The sequence below is a fragment of the Phodopus roborovskii genome, unplaced genomic scaffold (assembly GCF_943737965.1).
Source record: "Phodopus roborovskii unplaced genomic scaffold, PHOROB, whole genome shotgun sequence".
Taxonomy (NCBI): domain Eukaryota; kingdom Metazoa; phylum Chordata; class Mammalia; order Rodentia; family Cricetidae; genus Phodopus; species Phodopus roborovskii.
Genome location: NW_026126407.1, coordinates 41,683,710 through 41,710,035, shown reverse-complemented (window position 1 = coordinate 41,710,035; position 26,326 = coordinate 41,683,710). Strand labels below are relative to the sequence as shown.

The window sequence follows — 26,326 nt, the reverse complement described above, 5'->3', positions numbered from 1 at the left end:
CATTCTCCAGCCATCTCACTAAATTGACATCTCCGAATCCACTGCATTACTCTATCTTCCATCTTAATAAGCCACTTTTCTTTTCTACTACCTTTCTCAATCTTCCTCTAGTTTGAGCCCCTGCACTAACAATGACTTTGTTACACCACCCTTAATCATACAATAAATATGTGCAGTATATCAAATCCATTTCAGACATCTCAATCATTCACTGACATTTGTGTGTAGGAACTTCTCTTTTTATCAAAGGAAAAACACGGGCTCAAAGATGATGCAATTTTATGTGTCCCACAGACTGGGCAGAGACAAAGCTAAAGCCATACCTAATGGTCTCATTCCACAGAAATGGCCTTAATTACTGAACTATTCGCTTTCCCATCACCATGTAGCTATCTTTCTTCCTGCTAGGATATGAGTTACTGGAGGGCAGGGATTAAGTGAAATTTATCTTTGTATTTCCAGTTCTCAGCATGTAGTAGATATTCAATAAATGTTTGATGACTTGTGTTCAGCATGAGAGAAGCTGCAGTGTTCTCCCAGACTGAACAGCACTCTGTGCCACAGTCCATGATGGGCTTCCTGCATATTTTGATCCCCCATCTCACTCTGCTCATCCAGTATGAGCTTTCATTCCTTCCCAACTCCTTTTGTCATCAAATCTGTGACTCTGTGATGGTTGGATTCTCTATTTACTGGATTAGACTTCTTAATTAATATTTAACTTCCCTTCCTTGAAGAGAAAAATGAAAGCAAAAAATGAAGTCACCTTCTAGAATTCATTTTTGATATACAAGACAGACCTTCCACTTGTGTCAGGTTCCCAGAAAGAGGACAGCCACCCTAAGTGAAAATGATCTAATCTCCATCGCCTTGAGTGTTGGATCAATGCAAGAGCAGGGATTTACATTTTCTGCCCAAAGGACTTGATGGCCAAGGGTTATGAAGGAGAATCAGAAATCAAATTGAATTACTTACATGTGATAAATCTATAAACTTTAAAGCAGTCTAAATTGATTAAATACAGCAACAAAGAAAAATTATTTTTAAACAGCAATATAAAAAAAATCATGCTATGCAGAGAGTGCTTGCTGTGTGAATGACACTGTGCTTGAGAAGTTTCTTCTCAATATTCAGAAAAGAAGAGAGAAGAATAGTGTCAAAACCTCATTGTTACATAGATGAAGAAACTAAGAGCTTGCTCAAATTTTCAGGTTCATGAAGCTGTTGGCAGAACTAAGACTCAGATACTGACACCATTTACTCTAAAATCAACACATCATATGTGGTACTATACACTAATAATTTGAGCGCTTGGAATGTGGAAGCAGGAGGATTAGGAATTCAAAGTCACCCTTGGCTATATAGCAAGTTAGAGGGCAGCCCTAGCTACAGGAGCTGTATCTCAAACAATAACAAAGAAACTGAACCCTTACAGTTATTCCCTATCCTGCCTTGCCTCTCTGATTTTCATATCATGGAAAATGGTACTGAAATCCAGAGATGTATTGCCCTTGCAATTGTCTAGGTACTGGGAGAACTCTATGAAGGTCCATGTTCTCCATTCTTAAGTTCCCACCCCTAGCATCTCCCACTTAGATGTTACATAGTTATAGTGCATGGAGTGATTATGCTTATTAGATTTTCTTCATAGGAACAATTTGGAAGCTGAAAGGCGGTCATGGGCACAGGTAGCACAGTTTATCTAGGGGAAACAGTGATAATGAAATCTTTGATGTTTTGAAAGCACTGAAGCTCACTTAATGGAATCTGGAGAAAATGATCCTGAGTCATGCTTTGGAGTCTACATTTTCTTGATTAAAATTTCAGAGAAGCAAAGGTATATGGCATTCTGGCATATTTTAAGGACAGCTGCCATGCCTTAGCCTACCATTTCAGCAGAGACAAAAACACGATCTCATACCTTATCACAGGAGACATGTCTTTCTCAGAAGGTGAGAAAAGATCCTGTCATTGTTCTCTGTATTTCCCTCCATTTGCTAATTCACAAGGCTATTAACTGCCTTCAAAATGAAAAGGATTGGTGGTTTTATCTTGAAGCATAGGCATATGTATCCTCAGTTGCTACAATTATAACATCTTGTTTTTTCATGGGCTCCAAGTTTGCCTTTATAGAGTGCAATGAAAATACCTCTGGTGCATATTCACTCACTCTTTCATTAGCAGGCTTAGAATATTGCTGTAGTTTCAAGGTACCACTATGATTCTTGTTTTGGAAACAAAATCTACAAAACAAGAATATGGGGTGGTGGACATGGTAAGAGCTAGTTAGCACTTAGCTAAGTGAGTGGCTTATAAAGCAAAGCTGACACCTCTTGCACTTTTACTACTGTGTGTAAACTCTCCAACTTCTACTAGGGAATGAAATAGTAAAAAAAAAAAAAAGGCATAGTACCAGGTGTGGTTTCCCCAACCTTGCACTTCTCACCTCTAGAGTTGTAAGAAATACCCAGTCAGTGATATTTTATTATAGAAACAGGAAAGAGATTAAAGTAAATATGAATTGTGACAATTTTGCTCCTCACAGTAGCATATCAAATGTAACAAGGACTAGAGTCTCCAACCCTAACCCAATTCTAACCCTAACAAATCCAAACCCTAACCCTAACCCTAATAAACCCGAATCATAACCCTAACAAAAATGAACCCTAACCCTAACAAATCCTAATCCTAATAAACCCTAACCCCAATAAACCTTAACCCTAACAAACCCTAACCCTAACAAACCCTACCCCTACCCCCAACAAACCCTAACATCGTTGAGCCTTCCCTGGATCTTTTATCCTTTTTAGTTTCCATATACATCTTCTCTTCCCTTATTCCTTTATCCTATTCTCTCCCCTCTTATTATCCTTCCCTCCCACAGTTTTATGACTAATCTCGCAAACCAATATACTAGATGCTATAGAAACATAAGAATAAGGTGTGGTCCCTACCTCAGAATACCTTCCCATTTCTTAAGAACCTAGCTCCTTGTACTAAAGGAACTCTAGCCTGACAAGCTGCTTGATGCCTTAAAGAAGGGAAATGGGTTGGGACAATTTTTCTAGGCCCATTAATACAACAAAAATAAACAATTAATGCATATCTGGGGACGGTCTTCCACTCCCATAACCAAACATCCAGAGAGGATCCAGACAGCCACATGTCTTCAGCTCTCGACACTCAGTACCTTAGTTTCTGGTCTGCCTTTATCCTTAGTTGTATCTGTTACCTATGCACACTGATAACTGAGATGCATCTCAGCCAAATGTCTGTGTACCCAAGGTCATCACTGACCACACAGTACTATCAAGTAGTGTCAATGTTTCCATCCTGTGCCCTACCATTGGTAATAGTGAGTAAAAGATGTCTATACTATCCTTTGTTTCGGCAAGGATCTAGGGGCACCCTTGGCTTTGCATTTCTTATTACCAGAGGATGTTACTCATTTACTATCACTCTTTCCCACTGCAACTATAACACAGTATTTCATTTGGGAATGACTGCAACTTCCAGCTCTCTTATCATTCTCCTGGGTCATGGATTTTTTGTGTTCATAGCTGTCTCTATTTTAATATTCATATAGGTACTTTTTTCTAGACATACTAATTTATTTGCACTGTTTTCAACCACTATTATCTAATCTTCAATCAAGTCCTAGCAATTCATGTGTCATCATCATACCTTTTCATTGCTGTTAGCTATAAAAGATCCTCCATGTCAGTGTTGGGCTTACCTTAGTTCACATTCATATGCCTTTTATAACTTGATTCTTTCAGGCTGTCTTACCTTGGTACCTCCAATCAACTACTTTTATGATGGGATAGTCTTCTTTGTCTCATCTTTGCTGGGCTCAACTTTGGTGATGGATCATTATATAATCTCTTACTTATCTGCTGCCTCATGGTCCCTAACACCTAGGTTGGCAAAAGCAGAGCTATTATTAAATCAAACTTTGCTATTCTTTTACCTACATTTGTTGGTAGAGTGCTAATCTAATTATATGTAGCCATGGAAAATAGCATCCTCCCTTCTTCCGCAACTCTTCACACGTCTCTCTTTAAATTTCTAATACCTCCTCCATGTTCTTCCAGTTATTGACAATAATCTCCATTTCACTGAAGAAACTGAAGTGACACATAAATATCAGAAGCTGTCACCACATACCTAGATAGCTACTGAAATTTGTCTTCTCCCTTTATCATAGATTACCTTCTGTTCTTCTGTTCTTATAACAGCAATAGCTCCCTTATGTAAACAACCATCATTTAGTCTTCATCCTCTCTCTCTTTCTCTCTCTCTCTCCACACACACACACACACACACACACACACACACACACACACACACAATGTCATCCATTTCATTTGACCCACCATCTTACATGGTAATCTCTTCTAGAAACATTCCCCCAGACACAACCACACAATGTTTTATCAGCTATGTGAAACTCTTGTAACCCAATAAAGTTGACATGAAATTAACTTTCATACCATACTATGAGTCAAAGAAGCCTGTTGGATATATTTATGTTCCTGGATGACTATCCCTTCTTAATTTCTTTCTCTGTTATTTTCTATAATTACTAAATTTTCCAGTCTAATCTCCTTTGAAATCAGAAAAGGCAAGAAGAGTAAAAAAGTGAGAAACTTTGGGCAGGAAGTTTGTAGAGCTACATCAAAACAGATGCTTACCAGGAGCACTGACAAAAATCAAATACAGGAAAATGACAAAGAGCTGTTATATACACTGCATAGCTTCAATTGTTCCTGTGTGTTCTTTCTCTCATACCATACATTTAAGACTTCTCAGAGTTTGCTTCCAGCCTATCCTCAACCTTTCTCCTTTGTTGAATTCATCTGCTTCTGTGACTATATAGAGATATTGTTATGGTATTGATTCTCAAACTAATAGGCCTAGTCACAACCAGTCCTCCAGGTTTTTTTCTCCACAATAATACAACTACGTACCTTTCTACTTGGTTGTCTTACTTCACAAGTAAAATTATGAACTGAGTCCCCCAAACACCACCCTCTCCAGTCCTTCACAAACTCAGTGCTTTAGAATCCAAAAACGAAAGCTGAAAATCCTTGGCACTTCTGTTACCACCATGCTGTTTTGAATATCCTACCTCCATAATATATTTCAAATAATTTACTTCTCAGTTGTGGGTAGGGCTATTGTACCCCCCAACAAAGAAATGCAGAAGAAAGGGGCCAATAACAGGCTAAAGAATTCAAAAGTATGACAGTTCACATGTAGCCAGAGATTTCCCATGATTATGAGAATCTGGAATGTTTGGAAATCCTTTGATAATCAGGAATATTATGGATATGCAGGTGTAAGTCTAGTTGCACAAGCTAAAGAAATCAGACAACAGACAGAAAGGAGTAAAGAGTATTCTCTAGAAAGAATAAATATCCCAGTTGGGCTGCAACCAAAAATACATTTAGAAGAGAGGTAGGAACAAGGTCTAAAATCATAAATTGGACTCTATTGTGGAGGGACTAAAATACCACAGTGGGACAGATTAAGTTGATTTGTGGACTTCCTGCCTTCCCAGAGTACCTTGTTGTTCCTAGTCATAAATGTGTATCAGCGGAAATGGAAGACAACCCGTATTCTCTAATTGTGCTGTATTTCACTGGGGTCTTTTCCATTCTGAATGTACAGGGGGATGCCCCAGAATATAGAGATTTTTTTCTGTGTTTTTCCCCCTATATCATCAATTATTAAGCAGTGCAGTATATTAGCACAGCCATATGCTTATTATAATAGTAATTGCTTCAACGTGATTATTTTCAGAGTATTTCCTTATGTAGTATCATATTTATCTTGCATGTAGAACTACCTATTTTGTAAAAAAAAAAAAAAAAATACCAGTCGCAGGAACACCACTGTGTTTATGATTACTAACCTCGTTGAATGAAAGGCACCATAGATGGAGGAAGTTTTAAGAATATTTAATACATCATTTGCTGGATTCTATCTCTTCAACATGCCCGGCAGGTTATCTTAGTAGATGTGAATTCCCTTCCATTGTGCAGAATGCAATTCTATCCTTGCAGAGTTATAAATTAACAATCTGAAGTGAAGTCCTGCATTCTAAGCAACCACTGTAATATTTAATATGACAACAAAACACCCAGTCTACCCAGGGATAACTCTTCTTCAGGTAACACAGCCATTTTAAACAGATTTCCAACTGACATTATCTCCTTCCTTTTCTTTCTCCCCACTTCCTCCCTCTCCCCCATCTCTCTCCATCTCCCTCTTTCATTTCCTCTCTCCTTTCCCTCCTCCCTACCTTTTCTTTTTGATTTCATCCCTATAAATGAACATTTAAAGCAACTTTATAGATAACAAGAAGCAGAAGGACTCTCAATGGTCATTGTAAGAAGTTACTACAAATAAAAGAATGAAAAGATACATTCTCATATTTTTCCTATAAAGAATTACAAGTAATAAGACAAACATTCACACAGTATGTACACAGACAGTATTTCAGCCTCACTTATTAAAATAAAGAATAAATACAATTAAAACATTGTTATGTACAAGATGGAAAGATGCCAATGTCAGTTTCTTGGGACTCACAACCACACTGACATGTGTTGCAGGTGGATCCCACACAGTGACAGTGCAAGAATTTGTGTTCTTATTAGGAAAGTGGTTGAAAGCATGTTAACTAGACATACCTATATGTTCTAACTCTTTTAGGATTACCCAAAAAATAATCATGGCAACTTTTTATTGTATCTAAAATAGGATGAAGCTAAATGTTTGATGAAGGAGAAATTAGAAAAATATACTATCCTAAAGCAACACTATGGGCTACTTAATTTCTGCAGAAAAATAAATGATGTCAGGGGAAAATGTTTTGAGTACATTTACTGGGGACAAAGGACTATGTGATGGTTTGCAAACTATGGTATTAGATCAGAAAACATTTCAGATCTTAGGGTCTCTCCTTAGCTATTTTAAAATATCCTTGAGCATAGTATGCCTGTGTTCTACCATTGAGCAATGTGACCAACTCTCTAATTTTACACAGAAATACAGACTGAAAAGCATCAATGAATTCATTGACCACAGTTATTTCTCATACAAAATGATTGGTTCTCTTTATTTTTCATATATTTGTACATTTTTGTACTTATACACATATTTTAAATATATTTTTCATGCCAAATATATCATATATTTTCTATACATGTCTATATATTCCATATGCAATACAAAATATAATAATATAAAGTGGACTCTAGCACTTGTTAATTTCTTACTGGCATAAACATCTGGTAGTAATCTGATTTAGTTTTACTTTTAAAGTCTATATTGAACTGAGACTCTTTAGAAACTAGTGGAGAATATATTTTCAATTAGGTTATATAGGAATACACACACACACACACACACACACACACACACACACACACACACACAGTCTTATTAAATAAGAAAGGTTAAAAGTACCAGAAATAATTGCTCATCTTACAGTTAGAAAAATAACAACAAATTTTACTTCAAATATTAAACTGGGGGAGCTGATAATATAATAAAGATCAACCTAATGAGAAAGAAACAAACAGTAAAGGCAAAGTAGAAAGCTTGTAAGAAACATAAATAGATTCCTTTCAAGCCTGATTAAAAAACATGAGAGATAAAAATATCAAAGATTAGTGATGAGAAGGGAGATATAACTATAGTTACAGGAGCAATTAAGAAAATTGCATGAGAGATTACTCATGAAGCAACAGCAAAGCTAATCTTCAAGAAACTATGATCCACCTGGAATAGATCTAGCCAATGTTCACTTACAACATACTAAATATTCCTATGAAAAATAATAGTATGACCATTTTCCTTATACAAATACTTGATATTATGTATTAACAATTTGAGTAATCATTGTAAACAAGTCTGTAGTCATTATAATACTTATTTGAGAATAAAAGCAAATATGAACCCATTGTCAGTCATGTTCCCCAATCTTGAGTACAGAATTAAGCACCTTCTCCAGTTTTCTTATAATATCTTTAATCCATGTGCTTCTCAAATATTATGCCCTTAATTGCGAATAATTGAAGCATTACCAGATTTTAATATTTCCTAGTTCAAATGCCAAAATGCAGGTGCATTTACTAATGAGGGGTTCCAACTTTTTCCATCTGCATTATGGCCTTTTGTTTCTGGTATCATTGATTCACACTATTGTACCTCTCATAAAATGAATATAGGATATATATATATATACATATATATATATATGTATATATATATGTATATATATATATGTGTGTGTGTGTGTGTGTATGTTTGTGTAAATATGGAATATCTGTGATGCGTGTATGTTCTCTTTCACCCATGAACTGATGTATCTCTACTACTTTGCAATAAAGTCACTACATCCCCATTATTCTGACTAAACTTTGTAGTTGCTGGGAGACTGAATCCTTCAAAATAAAAAAAAAATCATCTTCATCCTAATGCCTAACTCCAATCACCTGACTCCCCTACACTAGGTCATTTACAATATCCATCATCCCATTTTTGTTCATGTATTTGTAAATGCATTTTAAGCTACCTAAAATATATACTGTCAAAGGCTATGTTACTCCAATAAAATACATAGACAAAAATTCCCTATAAATGTATGTGGGTGATTGGTTTCTTTAAGAAACAGCAATGTGAAAACTTTGAATCTATTTGTATAGGTAGTAAAAGTCAATATAAAAATTAAGAAAATAAGAATTGTATAAAATTGTTAAATGTATGATCAACTTACATTACAATAAACCACATGAAAGGAAATTTAATGTGGTGCCAAGAGATAAGGGATTGTCCAAGTATTTCAGTGGTCGAATGGCTGGCAAATCTCCAGTCCACTGGAATCATAGTTTTTAACATGTCTAAACACTTTGTCTTATATCTAAATAAATATATAACTATATTTACCTGCTTGCATCATTTACCTTTTTATGCTTAAATAATCTATCTGCCACATATATGTAATATGTTCATATATGATAATGTCCTTTAAAACATACTTAAACTGGGAATTTCATGAATTTTAAGAGTGTAGAATGAAATACTAAAACCATTTAATTTTAAGGTAGGGTCTTGCTGTTTTCAGGGTTAGGTTCAAATATCCTCAAAGAAAGAAAAAAGTTATGATTCTTAATACAAACATGAATATTCATATCCTGTCTATATTTTCTATTATCTCCAGGTGAGTATAAACCTTTCCCAAAGATAAACGCTTGGTTTATTCTTCTCCAAAGAATGTTAATGCAACAATCTTATTGCTATCTGATTTGTAAATATCGTGTATTCCAGGGTAGGAGAGAGCCTCCTAGGAATAATCTTTTTATCAAGATAAGAAACCTTTTTATCTTGAGAGACATCAATTTCTGTCTTCCAGTTGCTTACCATTCTGCGTTAGCAAGCTTCACCCTATGTCCTTTTTGTGTAGAATGCTTGAGGCTTGATGATGGTCAAGGCATTTTCCTCTCTACACTTGACTTTGTAGCCTTTCACTTCATCCCATTTGACTCTCTATAAACATTTGCTGAAAATAATTAGTACTAAGTAATTATCTTCCTCTTTAAGTGGTATTCTCCTGAAAAGCGCTGGGATTTTCCTGAACCTCCTATGGAACCTCAATTTTAAAGTAAGAAACCTGTCAATCTCCTGTTTAAATTCATATTTCTATATATTCATATTTAAGTAGATACAAGGATATGTTTTAACAATTCCTAATCTTGGCATTTCAAAACATCTGAATATCTACTTTAGAAGATGGGTATGGCTTAGTTATCAGACATGCTTTCGTAGTGATACACAATTATAATAGTACTTTCTAAATTAAACAGATATTGATTCAATTCAATTTTTTCTGAAGCACTTAATTTGAAATGCCTTACAACTATTTTAGAAACACAGCATACCAACATCAAACACACCATGCTGAAGAGCCAAGCCTACTTCTAAGCATAGTTTTAATGAAGTTAAACTTTCTGGTCTCTAGTTTGTGTTTTATAGTTTTGATTATCTGTGTTATAAAATCTGTACCTAGGTCAAGGTTGTTAACTCTAGTATGTACACACATTAAGGAAAGCCTCAAATTATGGAGTGACCTCCGGGATCTCAGGTAGGCTCAACAATGTGGGTTCTGCTTACATCAGCTGCTCCTATTATGGCTAACCCAAATTTGTTGAGAGAGAATCCTAGAATCAAATTACTCATATTTTGAGAGAAGTTACAAATAAATGCCCCTCCCCTCTTTATCTTTGCAAAAAGAAAAAAAATCCTAATAATACATTACATCTCACTTGTACAATGTCATTAATCTACATTTTTAAACACTGCACTGATCAAATACAATCACTACATGGGCTATATCTAACCTAAAGACTACAGTACACAACGCCTGCTGTTAATGATTCTCCTATGAACCACTTATTTCTATCTTGTGACTTCTTTGACATAATTTAAACCCAGGTTAGGAAAACCAGGCAAGGGTAGTTCTAGATAGGTCTTCCAGCTAACATTAAATAGTACTCAAAATTAAATGGCCACTTGTCTGCAATATCTATCCTATTTACAAATCTATTAGTTGCAAGTTTCTCCTTCCAGTTGCTGTGTCCTAGTTTCAGAACGGCTAATTGAAATGTCATTATGTATTCAGTGTTCTCAGATTCTTTTTAATTTGATATTATTTATACTACAGGATCATTCTGATTTATCTGTTTGTAGGAAATTTATATTCTCTTAGCTTGACTTATTTTATTTATGACGCTAATACTTGATTTGTGGTGCATCTTTCCCAACTCTTAATTTAATTTGATTCTTGACAAACAACTGAATAAAAAACATGTGAAACAGAGTGTAGAAACAAAGGAAATAGTCTTTGAACCAAACAAGTTTTCCATTGTGCTTTGCCAGAGATATAGGTCTCATACACCTTCAGATCCTTCCACAGGCCATTAAAAGTCACAGTCCTGATACCACATGCAGCTTAAAATCCAATGATTATCCACCCAGCCCAATGTCTCCCCGAAGGCCTTCAGATTACCCATGTAGTATGCAGGTTGCCCTTTCCAAAAGTAAAGCTTATGCTCTATTTTATTTATTATTTTTATTGAATGGAGCAATTGCTTGATCACCCCTGGGTGCATTAACAGTCTTAAAAAATACCAAAGGAAATATATACATATATGTATATATATATATACATATATACATATATGTATATATATGCTTATATATATGTTTATAATGTGAATATGTAGTATTCAAATGAGGAACACACCTCACATCTTTAAGCACCCTTTTCTGCTATAAAGTAATATGCACACTGCTTAATTTTCCAGGAGTTTCACTTTTTTAAAATCACTCAAAGGGACATCTGCACAGCACCAGTCCTTTTACCTCTCCCTAAGTATCCAGCCCCATGTCCATGGGCAGCTCCTAATTTTATTTCTGGCTCTCAGAACTTTTATAAGCTATGAACTAGCCTTGTGTTAATCATGTAGTTCAAAGTCTCCTTAAAAATTTTTATAGGCTAAGAGGTCTCTAAAGCCTCTACTAATAGACCTTCATAGAGTCAGAACTGTCATTAAAATGGGACCATCCATTCATTCAGGAAATTCAAGACTGTAGACCTGTGACATTTTTTCCCATTTCCTTCAGTTTTTCAACCTAGTTTGAGCCCACTCAATAAAATATCAATTTTTCCAATTTGTAACAATGAGAAAAAATTGTATAAAACAATATTAATTGTTATCAAATTCTCTGAAAGATGTTCTGTTTTCTTGTGTGTGTGTGTGTTTGTGCATGGAATTTTGTTTTAAGAAATTAAAATATGGTCTTTGTGTTCCATGGAAAAATTCTTTGCCTTATTCTTTGAAAGTTTTGTATGTGTATGCATTATACTTTAGTATTTGTGCCCTTAATAATATCTCTCATGTCCCTCCTTCTCCTGATGAGACCCTTCTTCCTCTCAGGAAGGCTCTATCTTACTTTCAAAGTGTGTGTGCGTGTGCAACTTTGTGTTGGTGTATATGTTTCTGTGTGTGCCTATGCATATGCTGCCCCCTTTTAGTCAGTGTTTCTTGTGTGTAAATGGACTGATGTATAAGCTACTTTTCAGTGGGTACAACACTGAAGAAAATGACACCCTCACCTTCAGCCAACGATTACTGCTAATAGTTTCTGCAGGAAGGGGTGGGGCCTCATGTGTCCCTCTGTGATCCCTGTCATGTGAACGCTTGACATATTGCCCTATTTTTCTTAAGAGCAATATTATGAGTGTTCATGATGTCTATAGGTAATAGATTTTGTGTTTGATCTAGGCTTCCTCTGTAAATATCAGAAGAGAGAAGAAATGAATAGAGTGGATCATAAAATACAAGACAAGTGTTTGTGGTATATTAATAAAGTAGGAGTCATCAGGTCTTAATGTGCTAACTTAAGGGGTACTTGAACACTACAGTTATGAGAGAGGAATCATTTTACATGAATGAAGTTTGTTGGATGGTTACAAACCAAAATGTTCCCATATTAAAGGAGACCCTTCCTTGCCTTGGGATTCATATTTCTGGTTAGTTAACAAGAGGAAGCACCTCAGTCTGGGGTACTCTTGAAGGCACAGATATACATACTGCCATCCTTTGCCGAGAAGACTCACAGTCTAATAATATATCTGTGTTCCACACATCCACTCTATATAGGTTTACATGCCAAGAACCAGCTTTTATGACATATAATGAAATCAACTCAACATTTCTGTCTTCAAACTCAAAGTGCATTATAAATTTATAAATCTCCTAACCGATAAGAGAGGGAAATGAGCATTACTCTTGTTTATAGTTTGTGCAAGTGAAGTGGGTGTGTGTGTGCATTTCTTAATGTCTTTACTAGTTCTAGGTTAAGTTTTCTATAATTTGTGACTTTCTATAATTTTCCATAGACAAGTCTGTCTGTCTGTCTGTCTGTCTTCCTTCCTTCCTTCCTTCCTTCCTTCCTTCCTTCCTTCCTTCCTTTCTTTCTAGATTTCCAATAAAGTAACTGCAACTAGGATTATGGTGAAAAAAAAAAAAAAAAAGAAAACAAAAGAAACCCCATGGATATTTTTAAGTCCCCAAGGTGAAAAAACTGCCTAAGGGAATCAAGAAAACATAGACCAGATTTTTTCAGTGTGTGCCACACTGCATCTTTAAGGAGGCAATTAGTTATTCGTGTGTATTAGTGACTGTCCCATTTTCTCCACAACACAGGTGATACAAAGAGCCTTCAAGAGAACATATTTTAAGTGGAACATTTATTACTGAGGAAAAAAACCATATGATTCTAATTTAAAGTCCCTGAGAAAGCCCTTTGTACAGATGTGGTCAAATTTCACATAGTAAAACCTAGCTATTCTCAACTCGCATTGTCATTTCTAGCCAAAGCCATCATTAGCTACAAGCCAGAGTTAAAGGGCCTGATAAGAGTCCCTGAACCTGAGGGTTTTATCTATTTAAAGCAATCCTGCTCAACCCAGCCCAATGATAACTATAGATACGTTACGTTAGGAAGCTGAGAGTAGTGCAAATTTCGAAGCATCTGTACCTCAAAAAATACCACAATAAATAAATAACATTAGGCAAGTTTTCAGTGTGCTTGGGACTGTCAGACTTTTCACTGGGCTATTTGTGTCTCAGCAGCATGTGGGAAACTCCAGCAATGCTCACCTAAGAAAGACTAATGACAAACTCAGAGATTTTATCACATGATATTTGAAGGCTAGAGTCACATTTGGGAAATAAGAGAAGGATGTGGTGCCCTGAAAGCATCGTTCCTTGCTTACTATGCTCAGCAATATTACAATTAGCGTATTAAAAATGAGCTTTTAAATAAACATTGGAATATCTTTATAGCCCAAGATCACACCCTACAAAAGAAATTACAAATGTAGAACTTCATAGAAAACCTTCTTGCTCATGTGCCCTTACCATTTAAAAGGGAATTGGAGGGCTTCCTCCACAAAGCACAGATTTTTGTGACTTCCCCTTCAAGAGAGACATACCTAAAGGATTATTGATTTGCTTCTGAAGGACACTGTGTTTATTATGGAGGAAGCCATTGCTGGGTACAAGTGTGAGAAATTAATGATGGTTTTGTGGGTGTTCATGCTGTGGTGTGGAACCGGTGGGCAACTGTCAATCTATATGATAATACATTCCTAAACTTCATAAAATCAGTGATGTGAAAAAGCATTGATTTCTCTGTGAGCTAAACAGAATGTGTCAGAGAGACAGAGCAAGAAGTTTAGTGAAGTTAACATCCTGGCCTGCAGGTTTTCTTGTACCTTACTTCGTGTATATTGATGAATTTGTGCTGCAACATATGGAAAATTTTATTTTTCTGTCCCAAAATGGGAGAAAAAAAGTTGAAGTTGTATTAGATATATACTCAGCATATATGAAATTCTTAATGGTTCTTTGAAGGGGAAAGGAAAGACCATTCATCTATATATTTTAAAATAACATCACCTAGCTTGAACTCTGGCTTTAGTACTGCCTTTAGAATTTGCCAAGTGCACTCATCTACAGAACTGAACAGTGTCTCCAAGTGTATTTTTCTTTTTGAAATTCTGATTGCATTACAACAGGCATCAAAGGGAAAAAAAAATCAAGAGATTGTACCAAAGGGTTTACTTCCTATCAGTATTCAGAAATATATATGGAGACTTACCCTGAGTATAAAATGTTCAAATGTCATGCATTCCAATAATGCTGGCTAAAAGAGACAACTCCTTGTCTATCAAAACCACAATTAATTACGGAAAAAAAATCTACAACAATTCTAGGTAAATCCAAGACAAGGATTTTCTTTTTTAACTTTTGTTGTTCACATAGCTTCAGCAGAAATCTCTTATTGCTTGAGGAGATTTTCAAGAACTGTGTATAAATAACTTAAGAGGGCGGAGATTCTATAAATATGTGCAAAGAGCACAACATAGATGGTTCCCTGTTTAGCTATGAGAATGCCAACCAAAGGAGATTTTTTTCAAATGTCTCACTTAAAACATGTTGCAATTTCTTGGATTGCAGTGATTTTGTGTAGTGGACAACCAAACTGCTTCCATTTAAATAGTATCTGACACAAGCTGATTTAAAGTGGACATGGGTTTGATGTATATCTTCATGGAAACATTTTAGAATAATTTCTCAGTCGATAAGCCCCTCAGAGTGTTTATGGGGCCAAATGTCAGGATTCTGTTAAAATTCAGAGGGAGTCATGCGCAAATTTTCCTTGAGTATTTGCATTAATGAAAGACAGGAATGGAGCAGTAAGACACATCTCCTCATCTCCCATGTATAATAAGTTGTTTGAAGTTAAAAGTAAACTTCAGTGCAGCAAAGTGACGTCTTTTTGAATACATGTGAATCACACAGGAAATGGTATATTTCCAACATAGTTATGAGATTAAATGGGATTTTAGCTGTGCGTTTACATTCACAATGAGCTGCCTGCCTGGAATTTTCTTTTTCTCTTTTCAATGAAAGAAGACACTTAAACCTTCTCTAACAGAAGTTTCTGAGATTTTACACAAACATTCTAACTGATATGTTTGTAAACATTTTAATGGTGATTCTTTTAGCAAATAGGCAGTCTATTCATAACACACAGAGAACATTTGAGACTGTCTACAAAAGTCAGCTGTACCTAAAGTAATTTATCTTTTCCTTAAAAAATGTTTTTGACTGAACACAGTTATGAGTCTTGTAGAAATCCACAAATAAACACCTTATCTCTTTAATGGCTTAGTGCAGGCTTCCCTGTATTCACTGCTTAATGATCAAACACATTTCATTCTCAAGGTTTCATTAAAACTCACCTACAAAGCTGATGGATGGACTACAGTGATTTGTGATGGGAGATGCTGGAAGCCATTAACCTATATAGGTACCAAGAGGGAAAGGAAACACAGAAAAGAAGCCTGCTTGGAAGACAAGACACTTCCTATTTGTCATTATTAAAGCCCAGATCATGGACTCCAAGTTTGATCTTCAATAAGGATATGAGGCATTGCTGTCTGGAAATGAAAGGGGAAGATAAGCTTGGATTCTTCACAGATCATCTTGTGGGAAAAAAAAAAAAAAGCAAAAACCAAACTTAGATTGCTATAACTGGGAAGGGAAATCAATACCAAGACCTAGAAACTTGGGGAAGAGGACATTCTCAAAGGACAGGTCAGAGTTTATCAAGCTGCCTCCTTTATAGAGTTATTTACTTGTTAATAAGACTAGATGACTACACCTGAATACTGGGTTACCACCAAAATGTGATTTAAAAATCCTTATCTCCAGGTTATGAGCTCTCATTTGTTTTGCCTCCAGCTCAGGCTGGAGAGACAAGGTTGATAAACCTCTTAAAAACAAACAAAAGCAAGAAGGACTCCCAAGTCCCGCATAACTTGATGCACATAGCATGCAAAGGTATTTCAGAACTGGCCTACCGTTGTCGTCATCCGACTTGTTTTCATTGTCAGAATCAGTCAGAGTAAGGGCTGAATTCTCGCGGCTGGAAAGGCCGGAGCTGCGCCTGGACTTTATCCCTCGTCCCCACAGTCTGATGGCGTGTTCTGGAGACATCCCTCCCTCGGTGTCCGAGTCAGCATCAGACCCAGTGCTCAAGGAGTAGCCCTGGTGGAGGATCCCCATGTCGGAACAGTAACCAGTGCGGTGAGGGGAGGGCTCGCAGATCCCCAACTCTGCCAGGGTGAAGTTAGTTCCTAGAGCGACAGCAACACAGAGAGGTTTTACTCTGTGGGAATGCTGAGTAAGCCTGAAGTGCATCCCACAAGTTCAACAGATGTGTTTGATTTTCTATAATATATAGATAGAGGGTTCGGGCAGGGGTACTCAATGGGTACTGGGGAATATTGAAAACAAGCAAAACATGCGTTCATTTAGCACAGGAAGCTCAAACTTCATCTCTGAGATTTTTTTCTCATCTAACACCATGGTGAGGCATCAAAGCACTGCATTCTCACCTCACTTAACATATACCAAATATTTACTTGTGTGTATTTTGTTAAATTTTGTTTGCTTTGAAAAAAAATCACAATTTTTACAGATAATATTCTTGTAGGTTACCTTATATACAAGAAAACCAAGACCAGAGAATTTAGATGACTCATTCAAAGTCACTCACTCACATGGTGATGAAACCCAAATCTGATCCCCAAGCAATGTATCTTCATGCCATTAAATGTCATTCTGTAATAAATATGACACTGGCTTGAAGACCTTGATAGTCCTCTGGTCACTGCTTCTTCAAGCGGTAATTTCTTCTCTGCTGGTTGTAGTCAACACATCTATGTTTGGGTGTTAAGTCTAAAATTCCTCTCAGGAACATCATGTTACTCAAAGAATTGCATGTTTGTTTGCTCATTGTTTTAATTTTTTAAAAAATATGTCACTCACTCTTAGAACCTGGAGGGTATAGGAGTGGAATTGCCATTCCTCCTAAATCATATTACAAAATTTCTGTTTGATAACAGAGTTTAAAAGCACCAGCAGGAATTATTGTGGGAGAAAAATGTGTGTTCATGTTAGGAATGTGAGGATGGGCATACAGGTTGATGAGAAGCAAAGGGAATGGGTGTTGACTGAACAGCTACATAAACATCCATTGGGAAATGGGCCAGGTAGTTTGTAAGTCTTACCTCCCTTAAATTGACAACAGGCCAGTGGTTCGCATTCTCACAACCACACAAAGGAAGGCTGTGAATAAAGTTATAACCTGGAACACTACAGATCCAGGGGTCTTCATTTGTCTGAAGCCCTAGCCTATGTTCTTTTACAAGTCAAAAATCACATTCAAACATTAACTTGGAAATATCTTTTTGATATTTTTCTTACACTAAATGCTATGAATATATTATGCTCAATCATTAATCAGATTCATGATTAGATAGAATCAAATCTGCATGTATTGATAGAAATCAGATTTCTTCTATGTCTATTATTGTTTAGTTGGGAGTTTTGAGGCACAGTTTCTCTATGTAGCCCCGGTAGGCCACAGACTTGGCCTCCACAGTGCTGAATTCTATATGAAACTGTCTCTGCAGGGAAAGCCTTATTCCCTGGAGAGAAAACCAAATTCCTGCTACATAGGGTGATCATCCACTACCCATGAGGGGAGATGGAAGTTTTTAATTAGAGGTTTAAGAGTTGCTATGTTCTCTAAGGACAGTTTGTGAGCTACTGTGAAATTCTCTGTCCATTGTTTTACATTTCAGTTTTCAACAGTGATTAGGCATTTCCTTGGCACTGGATGGTAACATGCAAGTTTGAAACAGAAGGTACTGGCTTCATGTATATCCAAATGTGACAAGACCCTTTTCTCTGTTGTTGCTTTCCACACTCTGTAACAACTGGTAATACTGGTCTAATATTGACATTCTTCTATCTAGTCTTTAGAGTTAATGAAATATATTCCTTCCTGTTCCCTGAATAAATGAAAACAGCGTAAACCTAAATATACCGCTTTTGAATTTCAGGTGTGATTGTATTTAGCAGTCTGTTCCCATCTTTAAATAGAGTATGTATTAGGGCAACTTTGTATATTGTTCTATTATTTAGTCTGAGATTAAAAGAACTTTTAAGGAAAAGAAGCAATTATTCAAGAAAGTGATTCCTGAATTCAGAACAATTCATGTACCCTGTGGTCTTTGTGGTGATGTACTAAGCTTAAGTAAGCCCAGGCAAAAAACAAGAATGGAAAAATAATGGCACCCTTCTTTGCTTATGAAAATATCAAAAAACAAATTCAAATTAATCTTTCTTATCCTATACTAAGTTTGGAATCATCATGGGTCTTCTATAAATTTTATAATATTTAAAGTAGCCATAAATGGTAACAAAAAGAAAGTCTATTTTTCTCCCTTCCCATCCCTCCTCCAACCCCCCTTGCCTCATCCCACCCACCTCAACTCCCCCCCCAGCCCTATTTTTAAGGTTTCAGCTTCAAGCTTAAAGCTTCTGAGGTACAAATGAGTGCCACTGCAGACAATTGCATGTGCAATATCCAACTCAAAAGGAAAAGACATATAAATAACTCCATAGTGTATCATGAGAACTGAAGATTTTCCCCTAAAAAGAAAAGGATTTCCTTAAGAAATTACCCACTAGAGAAACAATCTTCCCCTTGAAGAGTATAACAATTGTCTGGTCAATACAAAATGGTCAAGCCTGAAATCATGCATACAAGTAACATTACACAGACAGAAAAGTCATACTTAGCATATTAGCAATACATATATGCATGTAACAACTATTGACAAACAAATGAATTTGAAAGAGAGAGAAGAGGGGTTTGTGGAAGGATTTCAAGGGAGAAAACTAAAGGGATAAATTATGTAATTATACTAAAATTCAAAAGGAAAAGTCAACAAAATCACACTCTAAACTTCTCTTTGCATATCTTCCCTCTTCAACACCAGTTTCCACATAATTCCTAGTTTGTTACATTTCTGTTAATCCATTAGTACACAAATAGGAGTTTCATTCTAACCACAGGGCAGATTCTGGGCCAACACTCTCTCAGAATTCCTGGATTACTACATGAAGCTGGTGAGCCACAAATAATAGAATGAGGGAGGAAAACCCTGGTCTACCATTTATTAAATGATTATTTATTGTTCCTGCTGCTGTGGTAGACATTGGAGACATAACACCGAGCATTGTAAAAACAGAGTTCTTTGACATTTACAGTCTAATCGGGAAAAAGACATTAATCAAAGAATCACATAAAAATGCAATCTATGTGGTAATAAATACCCTACAGAGGAAGGACACAGAACCATGAAAGGTCACCTAGGGTCCATTTCTTCCTGTCTTCATTGCTTGTTTTGCCAGATGCTCATGCATGTGGACTGAATGCTTGGAGAGATAAGCATCTCTCTTCTGAGAAGTCATCATGACTTCTTCTGCCTGTTCTGACCATACCCAAGTTTTCTGTACATTGTTCTGTATGAATTGATGTTAGACAACAATGTTTTACATCATTCATCTTACAACTTGCAGGGCTGTGTTAGTCACTTTTGCTCAGAACTGAAAAGACTATGGGGAACTATTAAAATATTATCAACTTGTTGCTTTGCTCATTAATGGAAGGTGATTTTGCTTTAAGTAAAGCAATTCTGTCTTTAGCAAGTTCCATAGTAGCTCTGAATAGAAGACACTAGTCATTGCGTGACTCTTCAAGCTAAGATTTGTGGTGGAAATTAGTCAATCCTTTATTCCGTTTTACAATCTTGTAGAAAGAAAAGTTGAGGCCCACTATCTCCATATTCATAGATCACATGTTTTCCTACATCTGCCTCCAGCTTTCCTGATGTTACTGACTAAACCAGATATGCAGGTTCTGTCTGACTTCTTTTGTCTCACATACATATTCCATAGATTTACCACCAAATTGACTGGCAGGGCCTCATATGATAAAAGACTGGATTCAATATTTTTCCAGGTGAATAGTCAAACTCAACCTGTGATATTTATATCTGAGAATTTTGGTAAAATTTAAAAATACGTGCATAAAATTGTTTAAAACCTATTAGTTCATTACTGTGAAGAAATACAAGTCTTTCAATAACTTTCTTAATTAGATACTTGGGTCTTCTGTGGCCTTTTATTTTTTAATCATAACCCACAACACTTTCATCAAAGAGAAATCTAGCAACAGGTACTGACAGCTGTCCTTTGACCCACTAATTATATTCAAGGATGCAAGTTGCAAGAAAGACATGTCCATGCATTATGGTCATGACTTTATTTTCTAAGTTTTCACCAACTTCTCACACTTCAAAATAACCTTTAACGAGGAAAAGCACATGTGTAGCTAAGTCAGAATTATCATGCCATGGTATTACCAGAGTATACAAATAGCACTGAAAATGTCAGCATTGGAACAGATTTTCTACTATGAGGGGCAAGAACATAAAAGTTAACTGTAATAATGGAGGGGCTGCAATACAGAATATGCTTATCCTTTAAATTCTATAGTCTGAGGCCTAGAATGTGAGCATATAAAGTTACTATAGCAAACACTGCCATTATTATATCAGAACACTCCTTATTGACCACTTATGAAATTGGTTTCCATCCTCTGTGTTAATTTACTTTGTCTGTCTCTTCTTCACATATCCATGAGTGGCTACATCATCAGTTGCTTGCTGATGTCAGAGAAGACAATGCCAATGAGGAATTAGGTCATGAAGCTTGGAAAAGTGAAGATTCTCATGAGGTCAATAAATATAACGATAAGTAAACTCTGGACTTAAGGGAAGGCCACCAAATCAAAATGAAGCCAAATAAATAAGAGCACCCAGAAATAGTATGGTTGGTGTGTTCATAGGAACTTTCAAAGATGAATTCAACACTTTCTGGGCCTGCGCTTAGATCTAGGCCCATTTATCTCAGCTGCTATCACTAAGGACAGATACATAAAGCCATATGCTATATTTTGAAAATTGAATGGAAGTTTTACGTGGTAAAATGCTGGTTTCTCATTGATGGCACTCCTGAGAAGTAATTGGTTACTAAGGGTGCTTAGTTTATCGATGAATATTCCAGTTCCTACTGAATGGTCTATTAGGATGTAGTGCCAAGTTGGGAAAAGTGCTAAGTGGATAGCATGATTTTCACAGATGCATCTCATCCTTCAATCTCTCCTCTCCATTCCTGTCTCCCCACCACTTCCCTCTCTGTGTCTGGTCTCCAATGTTTTTTTTTCCATAGTCACTTAGATCATCATTTTCTGTCTTTCTAAAGGCCCAGGGAGAGCACACACAATCAGTTACAGACTGGAACTTCTAAAAGTCTGTGCCCAAGCAAATCATTCCTTTATTTCATATTTTTTCTTGGGCATTTTACCACAACAGAAAAGTGGTTAATTTAACATATAAGATTCTGGAATGGGGAGAGAAGAGAGTAGACCTATAAGGATGCTTGGATCTGAGGCACTCCATAGCATTTTAATTCCCTGGGATTTATTTTCACCTGTATATCACAGACCTGGCAGTATAGAAATGTTCAAAATGGACATTTCCCTAGTGCAAGATTTTTCTTAAATCTCCTCTATTCTTTCCCTGACTCAATCTTCCAGCATTTATCCCAAGTACACAAATGGACTTTGGGAGCCTATCTCACATAGAGGGATACTCCCTCAGCCTAGACACGTGGGGAGAGCCTGAGCCCTGCTCCATATGATATGACAGACTTTGAAGTTCCCCCATGAAAGGCCTCACCCTCCCTGGGGAGCAGAAAGGGGATGGGATGAGGGGTGTTTGTGGGGACAGAGGAGGACAGAAGGGTGATGGAACTGAGCTTGATGTAAAACAAGCTTATTTCAGATTTAAATAAAAATATTATCAGAAAAAAAGAAGAAATGTTCAAACTGCAATCATCAACAGGAGTGGACAGAAGAGAGCTGCAAACATGTGCTGTCATAAGGGGGCTTGTACACTCCTACCTCCACAAACACAGCAGCATGCAATCAGAAGCAAGTGGGAGGTAGAAGACTTCTCTGTGATGAGAGCAGCTATGCTTTCCTCGCTGGGCATGGTGGTGCCAGAAAAGCTGCAAGGGAATCTTGAACTCTGTCTATAACTTTCCTGTTCACTTGTGTGTGTGTGTGTGTGCGCGCACACACGTTTTCTGTGTGCATGTGAGTGCTAAGTGGCCACTCTGGTCAAGAGAGGGTTTTAGGGAAATAATAGGCTTTTCTACCTGGTAGGTATATATAGAGACACAGGGAGGAGTCTGAAGGCCCAGCTGCCAGCCTGCAGTGGGGAGATGGCTTTCTTTTACTCTACCCTCACCTTCAGCCGTATAGACACAGACAAACTGCAAGACTCACTTCCACTAGCTAGCCAAGCTTTTCCCACAGGCTTAGAACCCGAGGAGAATCACTCAAACAAGATGAAGTTTATTACATGGGGTGTCAATGAAGCAGCATAGCATACAGTAAAAATATCACTACTAATACTAAGAACCATAAAAAAATAAATGAGTAATGATAATTGTTTATATGAAAGGTTATAAAGAAGCCTGTAAAAGAATTAATGAATGTCTAAAGTAATTTTTCACTGAAATGGAGCCTTTCTAAGGTGAAATATAAAAAGTATGTTGATGGGAGAGGTCATTCTGTATGTTTCTCATACTGGTTAATAATAAAGCACTGTTGGCCAATAGGAAAGGAAGATAGGAGGGACTAGGAGACAAGGAGGAAAGAGGAAGTAGGAAGGAGGAGTCAAGATGGAGAGTCTGGAGAGAGCAGTATGCGGCCGCAGGCTCCCGGTAAGAAGAACGCGTGGACATACATAGATTAACACAAATGGGTTAATAACTAAGGCAGAGCTAGCCAATAAGAAACTAGTACCTGGCCAATAGCATTGTATCAAATACAGAGTCTCTGTGTGTTATTTGTGGCTGGCGCAGTGGCAGGACAAGACCGGGCGGCGGCAGGCAGAAAAACCATACTCTTACAGTATGTAATTAACACAATGATGTCATACTTAGTCCATATGTAACAATTTTAAACACTTTAAAAAATCGTGTCACAGAATTAGAATATTAAGCAACAAACAACCTAAACTAAAATACACTCTCAATCATCATTGATTTGTTTTTTTATTGGAACTTTGATTGATTTAGATAGAGTCTCATACTATCTGGACTGACCACAAACTTAAGATTCTCCTAATTCTACTTCACACATGTGAAGATGGAGAGGTGGGGTATAGTATGTACAGTTTTATTTATTCAACTTTAAATAAATTATGTTTACTACTTAGTGTGAACTACTGGTTCTTTTGAACGTTAATTCCATTTTAAGTAGAATTTTCTGTGATTGTTTATCTTAAACAAAGAGAATCTCCTGTAAATAAACATGGGTCACTACTCTTGAGCAAATGTTACAATCCACATTTTAAATCAGGAATAAGCATGGATTCTAAATTTTTCCAGAAAGTGTTTAAGAAAAAGATCAAAACCATAATGTTGTAATTCTTTTTTAATCATAGTAACGAAAATAACTTACCCTGATACTATAATATTGCCAGACAATAAGAAAAATATAGCAATTATAAATGATAAAATACAATATTACTTCTTTTTGATTACTCAAATGAATTGCCAATTTTTTACTTTCTTTAAAATAAATGTGTTTAAATGTGAGTGATTGTAGGTATGTGTGAGTTATAGAAAACAATCAGTATAAATCAATTACAAACATCACATGTAACAATGTGTTCATACAAATATAAACAACTATGCAATTGTGAATGTGGTGAAAGACAGTAAAAATTCTGCTTATGAATTCTAATGTTGTATGCTTGCATACACTCAAATTCTTCTCGTAAACTCTCTCTTAATGCCCTTCTAAAGTTCACGCATTCAGATATTTTCCCAAATGTTGACAAAACTGTTCACCAAAATCCTATAGCTTAAAGCAGAGAGTAGGTGTTCTTCCCTTCCTTGTCAGAAAAATTTAAGCCAAATATTTATATTTCAAATGACACACTGCAAAAAATTCCTATTTTGTTTCACAAGTAATGCCTAAAAGGGTAACACTTTTGTTTTTCCTCATCTTTTGAATTAATAGTTTTAAGCTTTATGGACATCTATTGTCCACAGCTTTTATAATTTGTAATTGGACACAGTCTAATTGTCCAAATCAAATACTGATCGGCATGACTAAGAAAGGTTGGGGGTTCCAGTACCGAGAGTTTCCTGGTGAACAGAAAATGGAAAGAGAAAGGTAAAAGTGGTATTCTGCACTACGGTCGTGATGTTCTCCTGTTCCAACTTCAACAAAGGCCAATTTAGAAACACCCAAAACAGTTACATCAAAGGGCTTGTTGAACAAGTGGCATTTCATAATCAGAAAGAAAATGGCCAGAACTAGCAAGGATTTCTGCTGATAAGATCTTCCGCACTGAAACTCCACTGCTATAGTTAAACTCTGTGCCAATCACTATCCTATGTGAAGCCACGGTAAATGCATATATTTACCTAAGCACACAGAGAGAATTTGAGGAGATGAAAGAAAAAGAAAAATAGAAAAAGCAACAAAACAGGACAGAGTAAGTTGGCTGTGATGGTCTGGTTGTTCTGTATTTGACAGCTGCTCCTAGATCAGATACATGTAGTGCGAGTTACCTAATACAACAGGCAGCGTCCTAAATACATTAGCATGTAGTTTTCCAATTAATCAGGAAAGCAGTTCAGTAAAATAGTAAACAGAGCCTCGAGCTAAGAAAGGACGTTAGAATTTGTCTGCTTTAAAGATAATTCTCAACTATTATAGTCTCAGAATTATCTACTAAGCTGAATCTCTATTCACTTATTTATTTATACAACATACATGAAATAGTGCCTACCATCATAGGATCACACGGAGTTATACTGTGCAGGTAAAAAAGCAGATGACATTGTCATAGAATAACTGCACACCATGTGTATCTGGTATAATAGCCACCTTTCAGATGATGGCATATGCTCTCTCCCTTCATCATAAAATGACTATTATTATTTCTCTTGCACTGGATTTAAAAGTACTCAAGAAATTTGATGAGAAGGTGGCCATTTCAACTATTTCTAATAGATTTTAAGGAGGGGTTCAAATGTTACTTTTGACTTTTGAAAATTTTTTTCCCCACATTGGAAACAAAAATTGCTCTTTTTGTTTTAATTTGTTTCATTATTTTTTGTTCCTTCCTTCTTTTATTGGAATTTTTGCACAAATAGTTACATTTTAAACAAAGCAAAATTCTTTCCTAACGATGTCTGTTTTCCTGCATGTTTCTTGCTTAGATCCTCCTGAGGTCTGGGGCCTGTGTTTGCTTGGTGGAGACTGTCCAGTCAGACCGACCTGCCTGCCAGCGTCCTGGTCCCACCTTTGCCCAAGGAGGGAGCCCACCTTCTGGTACCCTGCTCTGTGCCTCTTGAGGACTGGGGAGTGTGTGCAGGAGAGGCCCTCCCCAGGGACTTGTGATGGAAGATGTTATTCTGTAAATATGTTTCTCTTATTGGTTAATGAATAAAGCCCTGTTGGACAATAGGAAAGCAAGATAGGTGGGACTAGGAGATAAGGAGGATTGGGGAGAGGTAGGAAGATTCAACATGTAGAGACTTGAGAGAGCAGTGGTCCAGACCTTCTCTTCGGTAAGCCAAGAACACGTGGAAATAGTGATAGAAATAGGTTAATATTTAAGACAGAGCTAGCCAATAAGAAACACAGTAAAAGGCCAACAGCTTTATACAGTGTC

The 26,326-nt window shown here is 36.5% G+C and overlaps 1 protein-coding gene across 9 annotated transcripts in view; it reads right to left on the bottom strand.

Annotated features, from left to right (window-relative positions):
* Tenm2 (teneurin transmembrane protein 2) overlaps window positions 1-26,326 on the bottom strand; it is a 922,050-nt gene that overhangs the window by 821,218 nt on the left and 74,506 nt on the right. For all 9 annotated transcript variants that reach the window (XM_051180940.1, XM_051180941.1, XM_051180943.1 and 6 more), the window contains exon 2: window positions 16,508-16,783. In XM_051180940.1, the coding sequence (XP_051036897.1) occupies window positions 16,508-16,783 (276 nt within the window). The remainder of the gene's footprint in view (window positions 1-16,507; window positions 16,784-26,326) is intronic.